The sequence below is a fragment of the Nerophis lumbriciformis genome, linkage group LG13 (genome assembly GCF_033978685.3).
Source record: "Nerophis lumbriciformis linkage group LG13, RoL_Nlum_v2.1, whole genome shotgun sequence".
In the NCBI taxonomy this organism is placed as follows: Eukaryota; Metazoa; Chordata; class Actinopteri; order Syngnathiformes; family Syngnathidae; genus Nerophis; species Nerophis lumbriciformis.
The window spans coordinates 47,936,578-47,960,805 of NC_084560.2; the positions used below are offsets into that span (position 1 = coordinate 47,936,578).

At 45.3% G+C, this 24,228-nt stretch overlaps 1 protein-coding gene across 2 annotated transcripts in view; it reads left to right on the forward strand.

Annotated features, from left to right (window-relative positions):
* The window catches only part of bcor (BCL6 corepressor), an 86,031-nt gene that overhangs the window by 39,612 nt on the left and 22,191 nt on the right, over positions 1–24,228 (forward strand). For both annotated transcript variants that reach the window (XM_061970671.2, XM_061970672.2), the window contains 4 exons: positions 3,150–3,407; positions 7,958–8,194; positions 13,971–14,281; positions 15,304–15,603. In XM_061970671.2, coding sequence (XP_061826655.1) covers positions 3,150–3,407; positions 7,958–8,194; positions 13,971–14,281; positions 15,304–15,603 — 1,106 coding nt within the window. The remainder of the gene's footprint in view (positions 1–3,149; positions 3,408–7,957; positions 8,195–13,970; positions 14,282–15,303; positions 15,604–24,228) is intronic.

Sequence of the window (24,228 nt, forward strand, 5' to 3'; positions counted from 1 at the left end):
ATTAAAATGATCAAAAACCGTGATTAATAATAATTAATAATAGATTAGATTTTATATAGCGCTTTTCTATTATTAGATACTCAAAGCGCTCACAGAGAAGTGAGAAGCCATCATTCATTCACACCTGGTGGTGGTAAGCTACATTTGTAGCCACAGCTGCCCTGGGGTAGACTGACGGAAGCGAGGCTGCCAGTTTGCGCCTACGGCCCCTCTGACCACCACCCATCATTCATTCATCATTCATTCACCTACGGCCCCTCCGACCACCACCTATCATTCATTCATTCACCAGTGTGAGCGGCTCCGGGGGCAAGAGTGGATGTCAAGAGGCGGGGAGCGAACCTGCAACCCTCAGGTTTCTGGCACGGCCGCTCTACCCACTACGCCATACCGCTCTGGTGATAAGTGCACTTTGATAAACTCACAAATGACTGGCGCTAGCTTAAATGCTAAAAAGAGACATGACATCTATCCCCATTAAGAAACAACATACCCAATCTACAATTGTGTAAACACATTTGTGTCTGAGCAGCTAAGATATTTAATTGTGCACATTTAACCTCCAAGCTGAGCTCTCTTAGAGTGCGTGATGGAGGATTACGAGACAGAGGTGTTCTTACGGTGCGTTCAAGGACTGCTGAACAGCGTCGGACGACAATGCCAGAAATAATAAATAATATATTTTATTAGTTACATTCCATTTGAATAAATCTTAAAATGGATGGAAACTGTTAAAAAGACTACAGTACAAAGCAATATTTTAAACAATAAAAGTTTAGCCATTAAAACAGATAAAGCACTAAGACTAAAACACTATCAGTGAAGCATAAGAAACATAAAACATGAACAATTGTTGTTTTTTTCTAACAGTGTGTCTATTTATGTTAGTTATTTAAAAAACTAACATAATCCAATGATTTCAGTGTGTGTATAACACATTCAACAATATGGTGAATAATAATAATAATAACTGATCATTTTGATCACAATAACTGTGATAAGACATTTACATCCCTATTCCAAACCGTGGTGGAGATACTAATAAAACACTTTTGCCTCTTTCCAAATGAGCTGTTTGGAACTTCCAACTTTGGTGACATGTTTGCCTTTGTTATGTCAGCGGATATCTCCATATAGTATATGGTAGAGGTTTACCCCAAGACATTTGCGTGCGTCCGCCGTTTTTAGTCATTTATAGTCACTAAATTCCTTATTTTTCTCGATCCTCTTAAAGTTAAAAGTTAAAGTACCAATGATTGTCACACACACACTAGGTGTGGCGAAATTATTCTCTGCATTTGACCCATCACCCTTGATCACCCCCTGGGAGGTGAGGGGAGCAGTGGGCAGCAGCGGTGGCTGCGCCCGGGAATCATTTTGGTGATTTAACCCCCAATTCCAACCCTTGATGCTGAGTGCCAAGCAGGGAGGTAATGGGTCCCATTTTTATAGTCTTTGGTATGACTCGGCCGGGATTTGAACTCCCAACCTACCGATCTCAGGACGGACACTCTAACCACTAGGCCACTGAGTAGTGTTGTTGTGGAGCAGACTGGCTCGTGCATGCACATGCATTCTGAAATCCTCCGCTGTAGCGTATATTTCTTACTTATGTTTTGTCAGTAGACTCGATATGGAAGTGCTAAAAACTACAAGACGGCTGACGGAGTGGAGACAAAAGGACGCATTCATTCTGAAAAGACAGTCAGAAAGCGGCTTAAAGACGGCCTGTAAAACAAAATATAGGCAACACAAAGAAGTGTTTTTAATAGAGGGAGAAAATCATCATATGACCCCTTTGATTGGTCAATTTGGACTGAAAATGTGCATTTTTATTGGTTCCCAATAGGACATTTTTTGTTGTTGTTTTGTCATTTTAGTGTGAGCAACGCACAACTAACCATCTAGTAGCAAGGACCCTTTGCAGAAAGTGGTCAACTTTGTGAAATTTTGCTGCATGCTTTGAATAGGAAAAAATAGCGCCGTCTGCTGGACAAATATACAATTCAATAATAGAAGGCAGCAAGTCCATGTGGACTGAAAATAACCTTTTCGATGGTTTACTATGGGACATTTTTGGGGTGCGGAGGACATTTTTCAAATTTATTTTTAGAGTTGCCATTTTCACACACACACACACACACACACACACACACACACACACACACACAGCATGATATAAATGAGGACTGGGAGAGGGCAACACACTCATAAACAATAAGTGCACTTGCAGCAAAGACTGTGGCGAGGGAGACCGGGTCACTCTAAAAAAAGACACTCGGTGCAGACGCTCTTGCACAAGCTTGCGAGCGTGCGAGGGATAGCGTGGGGGGGGCTATTTTCAAGAAGCCTTTTGTGCTTATCTGCGCAGGGAGATGAGGAAGGATGAGGAGAGTGAAAGCGGAGAGAGTGCAGGAGGGAGGGAGTGAGGGGAGGGGGGGGGGGGTTAGTTGGCTTGGCGAGGAGCCCAGCTGTGTGTTGGAGCGAGGACGCGGCTGACGTGTGAGCCTAATTATGGCATGGAAGAGGGGGTGGGGTGGTCTATGTGAGAAGGGCGTGGTGCGGTCATGCCGTGGGGGAGGACGGCGGTAAGACGGGGGGGTGAAAGCACACAGGATGTTGTCTTCCCGGGAGGAAGTGTCGGCAGCAAACCATCAAGCCGCTGGCTCGGCTCGCATCAGATTAAAAAGTCTTTAGCCCATCAAAGTTTTACTGCCCGTCTTTAAAGCGGAATAAAAGCTGCCTGCTTCTTAACTAGCGTCTTCTGGTTGACGACACCGCCCGTTGTTCCTTTGCTTTCTTTCATCTTCCGTGGCTTCAAGGTGCCATATGATACTGTTTTTCTCCGGCTCACAAGCGTGTTGCCCAAAATCTAACCTTGGCCATAGAATGTAGACAGTAAAAAAAAGTGCTCTCACAGCTTTTACATCAACACTCTAACTCTGGACTTGCCCAACTCTACCAATGCCAAACATGTGCTGCTGAGTGTTATTTTAAGACGTGTAGTGAAGCCTGCTTTGAAGTGGTACATTTAGTTTTCCTTCATGGCGTCCACAGCGCAATTGCCAAAGTGTTTGCGAGCCCTTCTCTCATAGCAACCAAATGCAAGAGCTGATGGGAACTTGTCATTTGTCCTGCTTTGCTCCCAGGCCTTCCACCGGCGTACCCCAACAACCGCGTCCCGGTCCTCCAGAGGTGCATCGCTCAAAGCCTCGCGGGGTTTGGCGACAGCGCTGAATTGGGCCCCCCCACCTTGGCGGCGGCAACGAGGGAGTCCACCGAGGAGGCGGCGCTCGGTCATGACTTCGGTAGGAAGCGCCTGCGCATTCCCAAGGTGGAGCAGGAGGCGGAGCATGAGGATGGAGAGCGGCTGTCCCACCCTCTGAAAAGAGCCAAGATGTCTGCCGGTGAGTCTGCTGTGGCACACCCCCCGCTGGGCTTCATTTTTCTTCACATCTCCCCTTGTTGTTCTTGAAACCACGCTCAAAAATCAATTCCGTCGTAAAACTGACAGGAATTGGAAAGAAGTCCCCCACCCTCGCTTTGCCTCGCCGCCCTCCCTCCTTCTAGCCCTGTCCCGTCATTCTCTCTGTACGGCAGCCAGCGCCGCCGAGTGTTTAATCCTGTCTTTGAGGCCGAGCGAGAAAGAGAGGACGGCTGTTCTCTCTCTCTCTCTCTCTCTCTCTCTCTCCTTTCAACGCCGTTCCTCTGCGGCGCTTATCCTACCACCTCCTCTACACCCCCCCTTTTTCAAAGCTGCTCTTTTCTTCTCTTTTCATCTCCACTCATCTGTTTGGGTCTCCTTCTTTTTCTTTCTCTCTCCCGGCACCACACTTGCTCACCCCCGGCAAAAAGTCAAACACTCGTCCCGTGTGAATATTTCTGCTTTTATTCTCCCATTTTCTTTCACTTCTCCTTTTTTATGCACATCTTTGTCTTTTGGGCTGTTTGCACCTCAGTAGTTCGGTACTCTGGTCCAGAACAAAAATGTAAGGGACAAAAAAGGTACATGCACTGTTTGTCAAAGGAACATATGCATAATGTTAGGACTTGATTGGGCTGCCTATCGTAACAAAACTCCAAACCAAATTCTAAAATATACTTTCAGAGATTTCATGAGGTATTTCGTGACAAAAATCAGTTATTCCGAACCAAAAGGCCATCTGTTAAATTAAATACGTAACCTATTTTGTTGTATTGACCATCCTACATTTAACAAAAAGCTTCTAAAATATACATTTAATGGGATTGCATGCCATTTTGTGACATAACTCAAATATTCCAAACCAAAATATCGTCTGCTAGGCGAAAAACGTAGCTTAGTTGGATATTTGATTGTCTACCAGCCTCGATTCACAGAAAAGCCTCCAAAATGACTTTCAATGAGATTTCATGACATATTTCGTGACGTGAGTCAAATATTCCAAAGCAAAGTGTCGTCTGCTAGTGTGAAAGCTTAGCTTATCTTCTATCTACCATCTTAGATTTCACAAACAAACTTCTAAAATGGTTCTTTAAAGAGATTTCATGACATTTTTCCTTTCGTGACATAACAATTCTAGACCAAAATATCGTCCGCTAAGTTAAATATATAGCTTATTTAGATTTTTAGTTGCATCTACCAGCCAAGACTTCACAAAAAAGCTTTTAAAATGTACTTTTAAAGAGATTTTGTGACATATTTCGTGACGTGACTCAAACATTTAAAACCAGAATGTTTAAGTAAATAGCTTTTTTTTTTATACTTAGTTGTATTTACCAACTTCTAAAACATACTTTTAAAGCGATTACACATTATGTGAAGTAACTCAAATATTCTAAACCAAAATGTAGTCTGCTAGTTTGGATACGTAGCTTATTATGATACTTCGTTGCATCTACCACAAAAAACAACTTATAAAATGTACTTTTTTAAAGTGATTTCATGACATATTTTGTCACGTGACTCAAATATTTAAACCAAAATGTTGTCTGCTATGTTAAGGACATAGCTTATTTTGTTAAATTTACCAACTCTAAAATATTCCTTAAAAGAGATTACACAACATATTTTGTGACATAACTCAAATATTGTAAACCAAAATTGTGTCTGCTAGGTTACATATGTAGCTTATTTTTATATTTAGTTGTATCTACCAGCCAGGATTTCACAAAAAAGCTTCTAAAATATGCTTTTAAAGAGATCTCATGACATATTTCCTGTCATAACTTAAATATTCCAAACCAAAATGCCGTCTGCTAGTTTAAATACGTAGCTTATTGTGATACTTAGTTTCATCTACCAGCCAAGATTTCACAAAAAAAGCTTCTAAAATGGACTTTTAAAGACATTTCATGACATGTTTCGTAATGTGACTGAAATATCCCAAACCAAACTGTTATCTGCTAGTGTCAATAAGTAGCTTATTTTCTATCTACCGGTGAAGATTCAACAAAAAAGCTTGTAAAATATACTTTTAAAGGGCTTTCTTGACATATTTTTTGACTTCAATCAAATGATCCAAACCAGTCTGTCATCTGCTGCTTATTGTCTATCTACAATCTTAGCTTTCACAAAAATCTTTTAAAATGACTTTATATGAGATTTCATGACATCATTTTGTCGCGCAAGTCAAATATTCCAAACCAAACTGTGTGAATACTTATCTTATGTTGTATCTACCATCTTCAGTTTCACAAAAAAGCTTATAAAATATTCTTTTTAAGAGGGAAGTTGGTAGAGTGGCCGTGCCAGCAATCGGAGGGTTGCTGGTTACTGGGGTTCAATCCCCACCTTCTACCATCATAGTCACGTCCGTTGTGTCCTTGGGCAAGACACTTCACCCTTGCTCCTGATTGGCCTGGTTAGTGCCGTGCATGGCAGCTCCCTCCATCAGTGTGTGAATGGGTGAATGTGGAAATAGTGTCAAAGCGCTTTGAGTACCTTGAAGGTAGAAAAGCGCTATACAAGTATAACCCATTTATCATTATTTATAAGAGATTTTATGACATATTTTGAGACATGACTCAAATATTCCAAACCAAAATAGTCATCTTCTTGGTTAAATAAGTAGCCTATTTTGTTACTTTTACCAACTTAGAAGCCTATTTCGGTCCCCTTGTTTGGTGAAGCAGGGTTGGGATGATCGCGTTCATACTTGACCAAACCAACCGCACCAGCGTTCACTTTCACCAAATCAAACATGGCAAGTGTGAACGTAGCCTTAAGTCGTGATGGCTGTTGTGTACATTTTAACTGACAGTAGTACCAAATTAGTACTTCAAAAACTGTGCCAGTGCCCAAACCGGCACTTATAAAATTTTAAACATGCACATTTTTGTAAAAAAAAAACCAATGCTTTTTTATTCCTATGGAATTTTGTGACATTCATGTTGAACATATTTAAATACTTAGTGGTAGAAATGAAATGACAACTAAGTATTACAATCAAATAAAATCTACAACAAATTGTTATGAATATTGCATACTTGCCAACCCTCCCGGATTTTCCGGGAGACTCCCGAAATTCAGCGCCTCTCCCGAAAATCTCCCGGGACAAATTGTCTCCCGAAAATCTCCCGAAATTCAGGCGGAGCTGGAGGCCACGCCCCCTCCAGCTCCATGTGGACCTGAGTGACTGTTGACAGCCTGTTCACAACAGTAAACGGCAATGTTGTGACACTTTTAAACAGGACAATACTGCCGTCTACTGTACATGCATATGTGACCCACCCATAATGTGTCACATTTTTGTGTTGATTTATTTATTTTATTTTGTGGTTTGAATTCGTTTTTGGAGCTGTCATTCCACATTTATCAGTATTCACATTGGTCAGTAGGGGGCAGTAGGGCGTTTCTTCCCAATTGAATGCTATCACCTGCAGACCGGAAGTGTCTTGTCATTCTGATGAGCGCGACCAGTCTGTGAACAATTGAAACGTCCTGTGTGCTTTTTCCTCCTGTATAACAGGTTAGTTTTGGTGAATCAACTCACTGAATAATATCCCTGTGATCTTTATAAGTTTAAGTACACATTCTGATGGTGGAGCCTAACTCTAAAGTGTTTGTGGGTTGTAGTTTGTATTTGTGAATGAATCCAGTGCACAGCTGCAGTAATCAATACAAAAAGGCGACGTGAGTGCGCAATGTTTATATAGGAACTTCTGATCCTAATTCAGACTCCCAAATTAGAGCTCCTGTTTTCTTATTGATTTTATAATGTATATTTATATAATGTGTGTGTTCTGAAATAGTGACAGAGAATAGAACAAGGATGGCCAATTCAACCCTTAACTCAACAATGAGTAGATGAGTGTTATGTGTGTGTATATGTGTAAATAAATTAACACTGAAATTCAAGAATTTCTTTATATATATATATATATATATATATATATATATATATCTTAACCACGCCCCCCGCCCCACTCCCGACCACGCCCCCCACCCCCCACCTCCCGAAATCGGAGGTCTCAAGGTTGGCAAGTATGATATTGCAACAATCCATTGACAACGGGCAAAAAATAACTTTACTTGAGTTGTAATGTTGATGCTCAAAATTACGGGTGTTCCTGAATGCAACCTCACTTGTCATTGGTGCATAACGAGGAAGTGCTTTGTTGTTGTGGCTACTGGCTAGGCTAGCACTTCGGTGCTAACGGTGCTATGAGGGCTGCTGTTGGCGCTTTAAAGTCGGCAATAAAGTAGAACCAGACTACATTACTTCCAAGAACATTACCTGCTGCTCAAAAGGAATTGTGCCTTGAGGGATTATTGAAGTTGTTTGAATGTTTCTTGTACAATATCATCAGCAGGTGCATGAGTCTGCGTTCATTTAGCAAGACTTCTTTTACTATTGTGGAAATCTGCACTGGCGCTGTTATGGATCCGGGTTTCGGTGCCGATCCCTGGTCTTAAGGAGGCGGCAGTGGGTCAAATATGTCCAAACTTTGACGTGAAAACATTGATGGTCTGCAGATGAGCAGACCAGTCCCGATGACGACGATGACGACGACGTGCGGAAGCTGAAAGTCTGCATCGAGCTCAAAGGTCTGCGCCTCAGCAAGCCCACCCAGGGCGGCGCCCCTTTGCCCGATCTCGCCCTCATCAAGCAGGAGCGCCCTTGGCCTCAGGCGCGACAGCTCGGCCTGGCCCAGCGTGACGAGCGAGTGCCGGAACAGAGAGCCGACGTCAACAGGAAGTGGCTGCTCAACGGTGAGTGAGGGAGCGAGCGGCACCGCCACGATGTGTGTGTGCGTGTGCGCGTGTGCGCGTGTGCGTGTGTGTGTGTGTGTGTGTGTGTGTGTGTGTGTGTGTGTGTGCGTGTGTGTGTCGCTCCGAGTTCAGCCAGGGTAACGGAAATCTATCTTTGGCTTTCGCTTTCTTGTTGAGCCGTCTGTCTTTAGGGGGATTTCCCTGGAGCCTTTTTTGGGAGCGGGCGGAGGAAATGAGGTAGAGGATACTTCCTCCTGCCAAGGGGAAAAAGGCTGCAGAAATCAGAGACAAGACTCAGGGGGGGGGGGATAAAAATCTAAAAAATGCCGCCCCCCCTTGTGATTTTCTTTTTTAGATTTCTTTTTTTATAGCGGCGTGCTCGGTGAGAGCCATGAAAGCTGGCACGCTGGTGGAGATATGCGTGGGCAGGTGTAGTGTGACTCATGTCTGATCTTTTCCTCTTTTCTTTAACCCCACTCCCCTCAAGACCGGTGGCAGTGGGATGGATTGATGGGGGGGCTGGGGTTTGGACTTATTAAAACCATGCGCTGCCTTCTTGGTGTGCCCAGACTGAAGCGCAGGGACGAAGCGGCGAGGAGGAAAATAAAAGAGCAGGAGGGAGATGAAAGAAAGTGAATAAATCAGAGAAGATTTGGGTTTTATGTTCCCGGCAGAAACCACAGGCCTTGATTGGCCACTGATTTTCTTTTTCATTATTATATATTTATTTTCTCCTGCTTTCACCTTTTCAGATAACGTCACCCTGGCAACAGCAATGTAATGATTTTATTTTTTTTACCCCCCCACCCCATTCACTCGCGTCTGTCAGGCAGTTTGTTCTTTGCTCTGCAGCCTGCTTTTATGTGGACAAAGAATTAACCAATCCTACGCCTTAAAAATTATATTCTTCAACTATTTGGAATAATTCTCTGAGGTGCCACAATAGTGCATTGGAAGTGTTTTGAGCTTTTAAAGAGTGGTTTTAGCAATCACAACTGGGAACACGCCTGTCTCTAGCTTTAAAGTACATCACCCAAAACCAGCGAAGTTGCAACCTTGTGTATTTCGTAAATAAAAACAATATACAATGATTTGTAAATCATTAACTTAGAATTTAATGGCAGCATGTTCACCACTGTGTTACATGGTCTTTCCTTTTAACAACACTCAGTAAAGGTTTGGGAACTGAGGAGACACATTTTTGAAGCTTCTCAGGTGGAATTCTTTCCCATTCTTGCTTGATGTACAGCTTAAGTTGTTCAACAGTCCAGGGGTCTCCGTTGTGCTATTTTAGGCTTCACATTTTCAATGGGAGACAGGTCTGGACTACAGGCAGGCCAGTCTAGTACCCGCACTCTTTTACTATGAAGCCACGTTGATGTAACACGTGGCTTGGCATTGTCTTGCTGAAATAAGCAGGGGCGTCTATGGTAACGTTGCTTGGATGGCAACATATGTTGCTGTATGTACCTTTCAACATTAATGGCGCCTTCACAGATGTGTAAGTTACCTATGTCTTGGCCACTAATACACCCCCATACCGGCGTGGTGAAGTTGGGAGAGTGGCCGTGCCAGCAATCTGAGGGTTACTGGTTCAATCCCCACCTTTTACCATACAAGTCACGTCCGTTGTGTCCTTGAGCAAGACACTTCACCCTTGCTCCTGATGGTCCTGGTTCGCGCTGTGCATGGCAGCTCTCGCCATCAGTGTGTGAATGTGTGTGTGTGTGTGTGTGTGTGAATGTGGAAATAGTGTCAAAGAGCTTTGAGTTCCTTAAAAAAAAGAGGTAGAAAAGCGCTATACAAGTACAACCCATTTACCATTTACCTTACCATCACAGATGCTGGCTTTTGAACATTGCGCCGAGAACAATCCAGATGGTTCTTTTCTTCTTTGGTCCGGAGGACACGACGTCCACAGTTTCCAAAAATAATTTGAAATGTGGACTCGTCAGACCACAGAACACTTTTCCACTTTGTATCAGTCCATCTTAGATGAGCTCGGGCCCAGCGAAGCTGGCAGTGTTTCCGGGTGTTGTTGATAAATGGCTTTTACTTTGCATAGGAGAGTTTTAAATTGCTCTTACAGATGTAGCGACCAACTGTAGTTACTGACAGTGTTTTTTAAAGTGTTCCTGAGCCCATGCGGTGATATCCTTTACACACTGTCGCTTTTTGATGCAGTATCGCCTGTGGGATCAAAGGTCCGTAATATAATCGCTTACGTGCAGTGATTTCTCCAGACTCTCTGAACCTTTTAATGATATTACGAACCGTAGATGGTGAAATCCCTTGAAATAGCTGGTTGAGAAATGTTGTTTTAAACTGTTTGACAATTTACTCACGCATTTGTTCACAAAGTCAAATAAGTGTTTGATGAGCATTCTTCAACTTTCTCCGTCTTTTTTGCCACTTGTGCCAGCTTTTTTGAAACATGTTGCAGGCATCAAATTCCAAATGAGCTAATAGTTTCAAAAAATAACCGTTTTCCAGTTGGAACGTTAAGTATCTTGTCTTTGCAGTCTATTCAATTGAATATAAGTTGAAAAGGATTTGTTTATTGACCATTTACACAACCTGACAACTTCACTGCTTTTGGGCTTTGAAGCAGTAGAGTGACTTCATATGCTGATGTGTTTCATTGTGTCCATTCAACCATATTCAATTGTATTTACAACTCGCAAAGTGTGTGAAAACACTGTTTAAAAATCCCAAAATGCCACAAATTCAGTCAGCCATTTTTTATATTTTTCTCCGAAAACATTCGACTATTTTCGTAGATTATCACGGTAATAACGCTTCTGTTATCGGATCAGAAATACACAAACATTGGAAAGAGGTTTTTCATTCACAATCCTTATTATAGTATGTTAGCTACATGTTAGGCAATTGAAATGGTAAATAAATGGCTAACAATTGAGTCAACAGCTGGAGGGTCCTCTTTTGCGCTCATTATACCCTCTCGAAAAACATCCAGAAAGCGCCAATAATACTCCATTTACTCGGCGTGACCTGGAAATTAACCAAATATGAGTGATATTGGTATTGGTACCTACTCAGTGGCCTAGTGGTTAGAGTGTCCGCCCTGAGATGGGTAGGTTGTGAGTTCAAAGCCCGGCCGAGTCATACCAAAGACTATAAAAATGGGAGCCATTACCTCCCTGCTTGGCACTCAGCATCAAGGCTTGGAATTGGGGGTTAAATCACCAAAAATTAATCCCGGGCGCGGCCCCCGCTGCTGCCCACTGCTCCTCTCACCTCCCAGGGGGTGATCAAGGGTGATGGGTCAAATGCAGAGAATAATTTCGCCACACCTAGTGTGTGTGTGACTATCATTGCTACGTTAACATTAACTTTTTAATTATAAGCAGACAAACTATTTTAGCGGCAGGTTTATAGCAGTGAGCTAATGCTAGCTTACGCTGCTTCTGATTTGTCTCAAATGTGCCAAAAGTCAATTCTAGATTATAATCCATGCGTCTCTCACAAATGTGGCCCTGGTCTGACAGTCTGGTCGACTTCACATCACCGAGAGATGGCGAAAACGACACAAAAAGACACAACTTTTTTGAACCCTTCGTGAGGTTTGCAAACGGCATTATATAAAGTTAAAGTTAAAGTAGCAATGATTGTCACACAAACACACTAGGTGTGGTGAAATTTGTCCTCTGCATTTGACCCATCCCCTTGATCACCTCCTGGGAGGTGAGGGGAGCAGTGGGCAGCAGCGGTGCCGCGCCCGGGAATCATTTTTGGTGATTTAACCCCCAATTCCAAGCCTTGATGCTGAGTGCCAAGCAGGGAGGCAATGGGTCCCATTTTTTATAGTCTTTGGTATGACTCGGCCGGGGTTTGAACCCACAACCTACCGATCTCAGGGCGGACACTCTAACCACTAGGCCACTGAGCATATGAGCGGCATCCTACCGATAGTGGAAATATTACAGTACATGTTTGTTTTAATATGGTTCATTTAGCACCTAGCAATGCTGTTGATGCTAGTCTTTCAATAAAGCTGCAGTCTTCATCCTCTTTGTGTTCGGGCTCAAAAATATAAGTTCCTGGATCATAATTTTCCCAAAGTAATAGCTGCTGGCTCTCACAAAGTCTGCTTGATTCGCATTGTTGTTGACGGGGAAGAGATCTGATGCAATGTCACATGACCACTTTACTGGGTTCCTCAAAAAGGCTTGGGAATCTCCTTGAGATTGATGTCTTTTCATCATATCTACTTTCTAAGTCTTGTGGTGTCATCAATCAGATGGCTTCAATATAGAGGCAACTTGATGCCATTCTACTGCTACTTTAAAGCCAGTTTGTTCACTTTATTCATTTTTTCCACTTTTTTAAATGTATTCTTTTTACATATACACTAACGCTCCAACATAGCATATGTCATATATCACATGAAGCAATAAGAAGATGGACAGAAGTACACAAACGTTCGCAACACTAGCATTGCTATGTTAGCTACAGTGCTAACATTACACTCACATTTTAACAGCAACCTCAATTCTATTCACGAAAGAAGAACCAAATGATCAAACTTACAGCTCCAACATCTGTTGCTGACTGATAGACAGTTGATAGCACTTTATTTTAAGATGGGTCGTGAAGCCTTTTTTAAAACAAAGCTATGGTGGGGTTTTAGCAAGGGTTTATGTCCACAAAGAAGAGGGTTTCAGGTTCTGGACGTCGTCCCAAAAAGCCGCTACTTCAGCAACTAGCGTTCAAGTGCCTTTTCCTTCAGAAGTGGAGCAAATTACTGTTCGAACAACCTCAACTTTTTTGCGTCATAGGGGATCTTTAATTCCTCATTTTGGACTCCACAGTGCCAAAAAAGTTGAGGGAAGTCCCTTTTTTTCTTCCCTCTGCACAACACTGGGACTATAAAGTGCATGTTTGGCTAAGTTTGGATTGGAAGAATTGACTTACTTTGGTAACCTCTGACCTCCTTAATGGCTAAAAAAAAGTATAGCTCTACAAAATCATTGAGTAGAAGCTGTTTTAGCTTCAAAAGGGAGAGAACCGGATTTTCACTGAAAAGGCTTTGAAACGATGATGCATTGATGCGAAGCACGCTCAAGCTACTTGTGGCATCAGTTGAAAGAAGTTGGGGCATTTTTAGGCTTCATTTCTTTAGTAAAAGCTTTCTTCCTCCCATATGTCGTTGAGCCTAGCCTAGCAGAGCGAATCCTGGCCGCCCATTCTCTCCTGAATGCCAAATTGGAGCGTGACTGGATGACCAGCAGCAAAGTGTTCCAGGGCTTGTCATGATTGGGGGTTGCAGCAGTAGTACGCTTCACTTGGGGGGCCGGAGGCTTCTTAATAATGGCCTGAGTGCAGAATGAGGCCATAGAGTTCCGCTTTCCTCCCCTCGCTACTGCGTAGCCACGCCTTATGATTTAACGCCGTGTTTATTCTGAAGATGGTAGCGTTACACGAATCAGACCCCGTGCGGAATGCTTCGCCATGATCCTCCAGTGGAAACGTATTTCCATCAAGCCCTTAAATAGTGCTTTGACCTTGTGCTTTTCAAGGGTTTTCAGCGCTGCGAAACGTTGTTTGTTTGGAGACGATGCGCCATCCTTGCTGCAGTCTCTATAGGCGGCCGTGTTTACGTGAGCCAGTATTTTCTTCCTGATGGAGCAGGCATGCGGCGCTCCCAGACAAGCTCTCTGTGCTCATTAATAAACCAACAGAGGGGTGAGAGATGGCCTTGCATTGCCTTTCTGCACACACACTCACCCCTCCTCTCTCTCTCTCTCTCCCGCAGGAGTTCCTACGCCTCCCCTTCACCCTGGTGACCATCTGAAGGACAGAGCGCACCCGCCAGGCCCCTTCTCAGGTGACCGTGGCCTGAAGGAGCCTCGGCACGGCCCTCCCTCTCCGGGCGCCGAGCCCTCGCTGGGAGGCGCGCCTCTCCTCAAGCTGCGTCGCCATAGCGACGCGGACAAGCCCAAGGGCAAGCGGCCGTGCAAGACCAAACACACCAGCCAGCGGGAGCGGGAGAGGAGGAAAGAGGGCGCCCCCAGCAGCCCCGCCCAGCCTTTTCCGGCTGATCTGGGAGCAGCCGAGGACGACAGGGTGAGTGTTTTGCCGCGTCTCTGATTGTGCAGCTGGGACCAGACCCAAGCATGTTTACAATGTTTAGAGGGCGACTGGCGCTTCAACACCCACCCGCCGCCTTCCCCGGCCTCGTCTCGGCGGTTAATTGTCAAGCGCGCCTCGTCTGCCCCGTTGTGGCGCGACGACGTGTGCAAAGGGTGCGTGTCGGTGAGCATTCCTGACATAACAAAACCCCAGAGCAATTATACAACAGCGCTGAGCACGAGGCCGCGCTCGCACACACACACACACACACACACACACACACACACATCACCACTCCCTCCCTCGCTTGCTAGCGCGGCGAGGAATGTGGCAGCCACGGTCGAGCGTGTGAAGTTCAAAAGATGGGGTAGGGGGGAAAGTGCGGGGGGGAGACTAGGCTAGTTGTTTTCCGCCCGCGCCGCTCTCCTCCTCAGCCTGACAGCTGCTTCGACATGGAATTCCACAGAGGGCACACACACGCATACACACACACACACACACACACACACACACACACACACACACACACACACACACACACACACACACACACACACACACACACACACACACACACACACACACTAAAACACAGGCAACTGCCTCTCCCGCCTGGCGCTCGCAGGCCTGTTGGTTTAGTGGTCGGAGAAGTGGCGTGCCAGCCCCTGCAGGCAGCGTTTTATTTTTTTTGCGGTGCGAGCAGTCGCTGCGTAGGCGCCGCCTGCGTGCGCGCGTACACGTGCGACACATCGCGTGTCTTCCTGACATAAAAATAACACAGATGTTGCACATTAAGGGGGCCTCGCTTACACCAAACAAACGCGGCATTGTGCGAGTGTGTGTGGCCAAACAGGTAATTAACACATTTTAGAGCATGAAATGTACCTTTTGTGTGTGTGTGTGTGTGTGTGTGTGTGTGTGTGTGTACACCTGCACACGTGTGTGTGTGCCCTTGAGTTTCCGTCTGCCTTATAGCGGCTTTAACGCCCTTCCTCTCTCTCTTTCTCTTTCCACAGCTGAGTGAGCAGCGAGAGGCTCAGAGGAAGCGAGCTGCCTCTCCTAATCATTATCCCTGCTCTCCAGTCAAGCCCTGCTCCCCCGCCGCGCTCTGCCCGCCCCCGCCGCAGCCCCTGGCGAACGGCAGAGCGGGCGGCGTCCCGCCAGAGGTCACCGGGCCGCACCGGACGCCCGCCGCCGTTGCCGCCGACGCCGCCACCCCGGCGGTGCGGCCCATCCCGCCGGAGGCGCGGCGGCTGATCGTGAACAAGAACGCGGGCGAGACGCTCCTCCAGAGAGCGGCGCGTCTGGGCTACGAGGTAATAAGGCGGTGGGTGCAGGTGGGGGAGGGCGCCTCCCCTCGCTTGCGCTCTCGGCACATTTTACACTTCGCCTCGTTTGGCGTCTCCACTTCCTCTCCTCTTAAATTGAGCTCATTTTCTCGCCCCGCTTTGTTCCCGTCTGCTACGCCTATTTTCAAAATTGTCTCTCCTCTCTCGCATCCTCTTCCTCTCTTCATCCTTCTTTGTATCTTCCATCTATTTCGCTTCTGCTTTCTTCTCGCCTTTTTTTTCCTTCCATCTCCCCCCCCCCCCCCTTCGCTCGCTCACTCAGGTTTCCGCTCTTTCCCTCCCCCTTCTTTCCTCTCGGCACTCTTTCTCTTCCTCTCTTTGTGACTCAGATTGTCGTTGGCACCCCGCAAGCACACACACACACACACACACACACACACACACTCACACTAAACCACCCCCCACCTCCTCCTCCTCCTCTCTCGCCTCGCTCTGCTCTCACATCTCATTAATTTTCCGTGAGGCGAAGTGTGACACACACACACACACACACACACACACACACACACACACGCACACACACACGCACGAACAGCATGGGGGATCGGCGGAATCATTACACGGAGAAGAGCGGAGATGCTCGCTGCCTCTCTCTCTCTCTCTCTCTCTCTCTCGCTCCCTCGCTGCGAGACATTCACAGCACAACACGTTACAAAAAGCTTCCGTCCCTCCACAAGCTTTTTAGCAAGGCCCATTTTTCCACGCCCAAGAGCACGCCGCAGTCGCCAGGTAGCGTTTTTACGCAAGGGCGCCCTCATCCGCCCTTGCAACTTTTTGCCAAGGCGGTGACGTAAATTCCTCCAACATCGACGAAGCGGAAGAGCTAATCGTAACGCCACACTTCAGCTGTCAGGTTGGCGGTTGGAAAGGTGCGATTTCACGGGTCGTCGCCTGCTTAGATTGAGTTCTTTTGTTAAGTTGGCTTGCAATTTCTCACACAGCCCAACCCTGTGTACCAGACACCTACAATAATTTAGGGCGTTTTTGCCAAATTAAGAAGAAGTTTGGTATACGCCTTTTCGGGACGGACAATCACTTGTGTAAGATTAGTAGAAAATACATTGCTGCCAATAAGCGAAACATACATTATATTGCCAAAAGTATTTGGCCACCTGCCTTGACTCACATTTGAAGTTGAAGTACCATCCCATTCCTAACCCATAGGCTTCAATATGACCTTTTGCAGCTATTACAGCTTCAACTCTTCTGGGAAGGCTGTCCACAAGGTTGCAGAGTGTGTTTATAGGAATTTTCCACCGTTCTTCCAAAAGCGCATTGGTGAGGTCACACACTGATGTTGGTGGAGAAGGCCTGGCTCTCAGTCTCCCTTCTAATTCATCCCAAAGGTGTTCTATCGGGTTCAGGTCAGGACTCTGTGCAGGCCAGTCAAGTTCATCCACAGCAGACTCTGTCATCCATGTCTTTATGGACCTTGCTTTGTGCACAGTCATGTTGGAAGAGGAAGGGGCCCACTCCAAACTGTTCCCACAAGGTTGGGAGCATGGAATTGTCCAAAATGTTTTGGTATCCTGGAGCATTCAAAGTTCCTTTCACTGGAACTAAGGGGCCAAGCCCAACTCCTGAAAAATAATAATAATAATAATGGATTAGATTTTCTATTATTAGATACTCAAAGCGCTCACAGAGAAATGGGAAGACATCATTCCTTCACACCTGGTGGTGGTGGTAAGCTACATTTGTAGCCACAGCTGCCCTGGGGTAGACTGATAGAAGATAGGCTGCCAGTTTGCAACAAATGTTTGTAGAAACAGTCTCCATGCCTAAGTGCTTGATTTGATACACCTGTGATTAGTGATTAGGACACCTGATTCTCATCGTTTGGATGGGTGGCCAAATACTTTTGGCAATATAAGTCACTGACTCTTTGTCTGATCATTTATAACATCTTCCACGACCCCTAGGGGGCGCCAAAAATGTAATTTCCTTATATGTACATAGTATGTACAGTCCTTTTAATGACGTTAATTGGTTCCGAACATGATCGCTATAAATACATTTCCATTTCTGCAAAGTCTGATTCATGAATTATAAATCAAATATTTTCGTAGCTCGGGCATTAAAAAAGTGTTTACAACATGCTAAATACATTTTCAACATTCTGACAGCGCTTTAGACATGAAATATATCCAACACTTTAGTCACATTTACATTATTTGAATCTAATATAGTAAGGCTGAGCCAATCAGAGGCCACGATACTAAACAGTCCACTCTTATTGGTTTGGTCTCATCTAGTGGCCAATACTAGTTATTGTTGGAATGTTATCAATCAATCAATGTTTATTTATATAGCCCTAAATCACAAGTGTCTCAAAGGGCTGCACAAGCCACAACCACATCCTCGGTATAGATCCCACATAAAGTGGAAAAGGAAAAACTCATAACCCAGTGGGACGTCGATGAGAATGACTATGAGAAACCTTGGAGAGGACCGCAAATGTCGGGAGAACATCCACACCGTAACACAACAGAACAAATACCCAGAACCCCTTGCAGCACTAACTCTTCCGGGACGCTACAATATACACCCCCCACCCACCTTAACCCCGCCCCCCCCGAAATTCCTCATGCTCTCTGAGGGAGAGCATGTCCCAAATTCCAAGCTGCTGTTTTGAGGCATGTTAAAAAAAAAAATGCACTTTGTGACTTCAATAATAAATATGGCATTTTTTTCCATAACTTGAGTTGATTTATTTAGGAAAACCTTGTTACATTGTTTAATGCATCCAGCGGGGCATCACAACAAAATTAGTCATGATAATGTGTTCATTCCACCACTGTATATATCCGTATCGCTTGATATCGGAATCGGTAATTAAGAGTTGGACAATATCAGATACCGGCAACAAAGTCATTTATGGACATCTCTACTGTAGATGCAAAGTCTTGAAAGAAGGTAGACCTCCATGCTTTTCCAAGTTTTCTTCTGTTTTGTTGTGTAGAATGTTGGGCTGCAACAACTAATCGATTACAATCGATTATAAAAATAGTTGTGGATTAATTTAGTCATCAATTCGTTGGATGTATGCTATGTGCATGCGCAGAGGCTAGGTTTTTTTGTTGTTTTTGTTTTTTTTAACCTTTATTTATAAACTGCAACATTTACAAACAGCTGAGAAACAATAATCAAAATAATAGGGGTGTAACAGTACGTGTATTTGTATCGAACCGTTTCGGTACGGGGGTTTCGTTTCGGTGCGGAAGTGTACCGAACGAGTTTCCACACGGACATATTAAGTAGCGTACTGCACGTTGTGTAAACAATACTCAAAATGCCGGACATTTGAGGCATTTAAGAAACACCGCCCGACAGCCCCACAAACGAGGACATGTCCGGTGAAAAGAGGACGTATGGTCAGTCTATCCTAGCCCGTTAGCTGCTAGCATGCTAGCAAAAGAGGACTAGCAGCGACCGGGCTAGGTCCGGACCATACGTCCTCTTTTCACCGGACATGTCCTCTTTTGTGGGGCAGACGGGCAGTGTTTCTTAAATGCCTCAAATGTCCGGCATTTTGAGTTAGTCGTGTGTATTTTCAATGTACGTTCAGGGTTAAGAAGGGGTTAAAAACAAAACAAACAGCAGCATTGGTGAGGGAGGGGCAGAGACAGAGAGAGAGAGTTATGATAAACGCGCATGCGTCGTCAGGCTCTGCTTTTTATCCATTAATTTTTTATTATCTATAGCAGGGGTGTCAAAAGTGTGCATTTTTGTAACATTTTCCTTGTTTTATTTGGCAAGTTGAAAGAACATGGCGCCAGTATGCTGTTTTTTCCCAATAAAATACTGGAAAGGATAGAAATGTAGTTTGTCTCTTTTATCCGATTATTAATCGAAGTAATAATCGATAGATTAATGGATTATCAAATGAATGGTTAGTTGCAGCCCTAGTAGAATGGCGTCTGCAGCCATCAATATGTCTGGGAACACCACCCACGTATAATCCTTCATATCACCCCACAAATCTTACATTGATCAAGTATAGGGATCTATTCTACTATATAGTTAGACTTTTTGCTCGTATCTGCTTTTTGCAGGAAGATTTAAGCCTCTTGTGTACTCTGATGGTTAGCGCGCTGCTTGCCATACAACAGCCATCTTAGTTTGGTCCACCACCACTGCTGTTTATTTTGGGGAAGAAGTCACGTGTGGGACAAGAAGAAGTCACGCAATACTAATGTAGCATTTCTACTTTTACTTCATTTACTGTTTTTTCATCATTAAAACTGCTTCATTTAAAGATCAAGTTCAAGTAGCAATGATAGTCACACACACACTAGGTGTGGTGAAATGACCCTCTGCATTTGACCCATCCCCTTGTTCCACCCCCTGGGAGGTGAGGGGAGCAGTGAGCAGCAGCGGTGGCCGCGCTCGGGAATCATTTTGGTGATTTAACTGCCGATTCCAAGCCTTGATGCTGAGTGCCAAGCAGGGAGGTAATGGCTCCCATTTTTATAGTCTTTGGTATGACTCGGCCGGGGTTTGAACTCACGACCTTCCAGTCTCAGGGCGGACACTCTAACCACTAGGCCACTGAGTGGGTCAAATGGGACTAAATGCTTGAAAACAAATATTTGAAAAAAAGCTGCCATGTGGTGAAGTGGTCATATTTGAGGCGTGATGTGATGAGAGATGGAGGTTGGAAGCAAACAAGTCTGAACTAAATAGTCACGTCTGCATCACAAGAATGTTCTTTAACTTTCTTAAATGGAGAGAGTGGCGAATGTTCTTTCTCATCCTTTTTGATGCGTCATTAGCTGCTAACGTGACGCAACCCGGATCAGGATGAACCTTTCCAAACCGTACGGTTCTGAAGCCAACCATTGAGTTGTCAGAACACTGGCGTGAAGGTGTCGTCCTTTCTGACAGAAGGAGAGCACCCCACTAGTCTCTCCTTTTGTGCCGCTCTCCTCCACCACATACTTTTTTCCACATTGATTTATTGATGGGCGCAGTTTAATGCCTCCTCAGCTGCTCCGCGTGTCCGCTCGCCAGCCAACTTCCTGCCGCGTACTCTCGCGTGTGTAATATCTTTAATCACCAGCAGAGGCGTCGTGGCCCAACTGTAAATACTGGAGGTGTGTTTTGTGTGCATCCTGCGTTTGCTCATTAAGCGCTTGCTTTATGGTCGTTCCTTACACACACACACACACACACACACACACATTCAGACGCCACATTTATGATGATTAGGATGTGTGTGCGTCATGATGTGTGTGTGAGTCAGAACGTGTGAATGAGAGGTAAGCGCTGGGAGTATAATCGCGTTCTAATGGCCCTCTAATGTGCCGTGGTGACTGTGGTTAGCGGCGGCGGCTCTTCTTCCTTCCTTCCTTCCTTCCTCGCTCGCACACACACACAGGGAGCGGTGCAGGGGTGTGTGTGTGTGTGTGTGTGTGTGTGTGTGTGTGTGTGTGAGGGAGGGAGGGTGGGGGGCAGTCAACCGTGCGGGAGAGAAGCTGGCTCGTCTCTGTGATTTATGTGTCTCTCTCAAACGTTTTATTCCCCTCCCGCATCTTTCTCTTTTTTTTATTTTTCCCAGCTTCCCTCCCTTCCAGCCCCCCCTTTAGCACGCTCCCCCCCTCCCTGCGTGCCGAGAGGGGGGGAGGAGAGAACCTGAGACTACACAAACAAGCACTGGCCGCTGCGCAAACAACACCCCCGCCTTCTTTCTTTCGCTGCCTGCCTCTCAGGAAGCTCGTCTCTCACTGCCTGCGTGTGATAAGCCCGGGGCAGACCCCTGGGGCTCCCACACACACGCACACCAATTTATGCATAGTACACACACACACACACACACACACACACACACACGCTAACGCACGAGCATACAAGCCTGTAGATGCACAGCGCTTGTTGTCCCGTACTGGTGTTTTAGTGCCGCAAGCTTATCACACACAGGCAGCGAGATAGGAGGGCCTGGGAGACACACACACACACACACACACACACACACACACACACATGCTGATTAGTGTGACACACGCTCACGTACTGAGTGGCGCCAGTTATGACCTAATAAGCGCACATACAGTCACGCCGGCCTGCATAGGCACAACACACACACACACTTGCTGCTATCGCACAACCACACAGACCTGCACATGCAAATTCTTCATCATCTTAAGCACACACACACATTTATGAACACACACGCACATGCGTGCGCGCACACGGATTCAAGCCTGTAGCTACACAGCGCTTGTTGTCCCAGGCTGGTGGAGCTTCAGGCTCATCACACACTCAGAAAGGAGGGCCTGGGAGACACACACACACACATGCTGATTAGTGTGACACACACACTCAGTAACACACTCACACACAAACGTCACATGCTGATTAGTGTGACACACACACACACAGAGTGGTGCCAGTTCTGACCTAATAAGCGCACATACAGTCACATAGGCAGCACACCCACACAGACCTGCTGCACGTGCACATGCAAATTCCTAATCATCTTAAGCACCGCACACGCACACGCACGCACACACACACACACACACACACACACACACACACACACACATAATTTAAGACACACGCTCCCGATGCCCGGGCGACACCGTGCATATATTCATGTTCGTTTAGTTGGCCGCTCCGTGCCTGCGCACATGAAAGCCCACTCGCTCTCGTCTTTCCTCCCTCTCCCCCCTTTTTATTCTCCCCCCCCCCCCGTCTGACTCGCTCGCGGAGCATTTGAAATGCTAATGAGGAGAGATGCGGCGGATGTCTTCATCCCTCTCCTCAACCAACCAGCCAAGCTTCCTTCTCCACCACGGCCGGGTGCTCCAGTTCCCCGCTTTTTTGCTTCTGCTTCAATATAAAGGTGCAATCTGTCATTTATTCTCCTCGCATAAATCATGTCTGATTTCTCCCTCCCTCCTCAAGTCCCCGCGTAGAGCGAATAGCATCGAGCGAAAGTGCGTCGCATTTTGAGTGCCTAGCGCAGGGGTGTCAAAGTCATTTTAGATGGGGGGCCACATGGAGAAAAATCTACTCCCAAGTGGGCCGGACTGGTCAAATCACGGCACGATAACTTCAAAATAAAGACAACTTGAGATTGTTTTCTTTGTTTAAAAATCGAACAAGCACATTCTGAAAATGTACAAAATATAATGTTGTTTTTTTACACTTACATGTTGCTATTAATAGTAGGGATGTCCCGATCCGATATTTGGATCGGATCGGCTGCCGATATTTGCCAAAAATTGCGTATCGGCAAGGCATGGGAAAATGCCGATCCAGGTCCAGTTTAAAAAAAAACTCCGGTCCGTGTTTTCCAACGCACCGATTTAAATAATACATTCCACTTTTCTGCTGCTCTGTAATTTCCGTTCTGCATTTTCCAGCACACCTTCAACACATCCACAATTCTCACGCAGTTGCTTTTAGCTGCTGGCATTACACGACAGACTCTTCTCACTCTTTCCTGTGTCTCCCTCTCACAGACAGCAAGCGCACATTCTTACACACGTCACATACTGTCACGTCATACGTCACATACATATACGTCCTCCCCGAGCAGAGAGGTAGCAGCATGGCTAACGTTAGCTGTGATGCTAGCGCAGCCGTGTGACCAACGCTCCCTCTAAGGTGCTCGCCTGTGCAATTGCGCACTGTTTAAGCGTCCTCTGCGCATAGCAATTATATGCCACGCACAAAATCAAATAAAAAAATAAGCGCATAACAATTTTCGACGCACGGACACGACAGAGAAAACAGTTTTCGTCATCATTGTTCAAATATTGTAACGTCTGTCGAGATGCTTATCTCCATTCGGTGCCACACGTCCACACCATCAAAATGGCAAAAATGTCCACATCAACACCGTATGAAAAAATTAGTGATTTTTTTAGTTGTGATTTCCTTCTCTGCATGGAAGTTTAAAAGTAGCATATATTAATGCAGTATGAAGAAGAATGTTTTAATGTAGACATGCAAGCCTTGAAAGAACATTTTGAAAATCAAGACTACATTTCCTGCAAATGGGTGCATTTCTACCCTATATTTTAACTTTAGATTTATTCTCATATCAAACTCTTTTGGCTGTCTTTTTGACACTTACCCTCCACACCCTGGATTATAAATAATGTCAATAATGATAAATAAATGATAAATGGGTTGTACTTGTATAGCGCTTTTCTACCTTCAAGGTACTCAAAGCGCTTTGACACTACTTCCACATTTACCCATTCACACACACATTCACACACTGATGGAGGGAGCTGCCATGCAAGGCGCTAACCAGCACCCATCAGGAGCAAGGGTGAAGTGTCTTGCTCAGGACACAACGGACATGACGAGGTTGGTACTAGGTGGGGATTGAACCAGGGACCCTCGGGTCGCGCACGGCCACTCTTCCACTGCGCCACGCCAATAATTCAATGAGATTATCTTGTGTGATGACTGTATTATGATGATAGTATATATCTGATAGTATATATCTGTATCATGAATCAATTTAAGTGGACCCCGACTTAAACAAGTGTAAAAACTTATTGGGGTGTTACCATTTAGTGGTCAATTGTACGGAATATGTACTTCACTGTGCAACCTACTAATAAAAGTCTC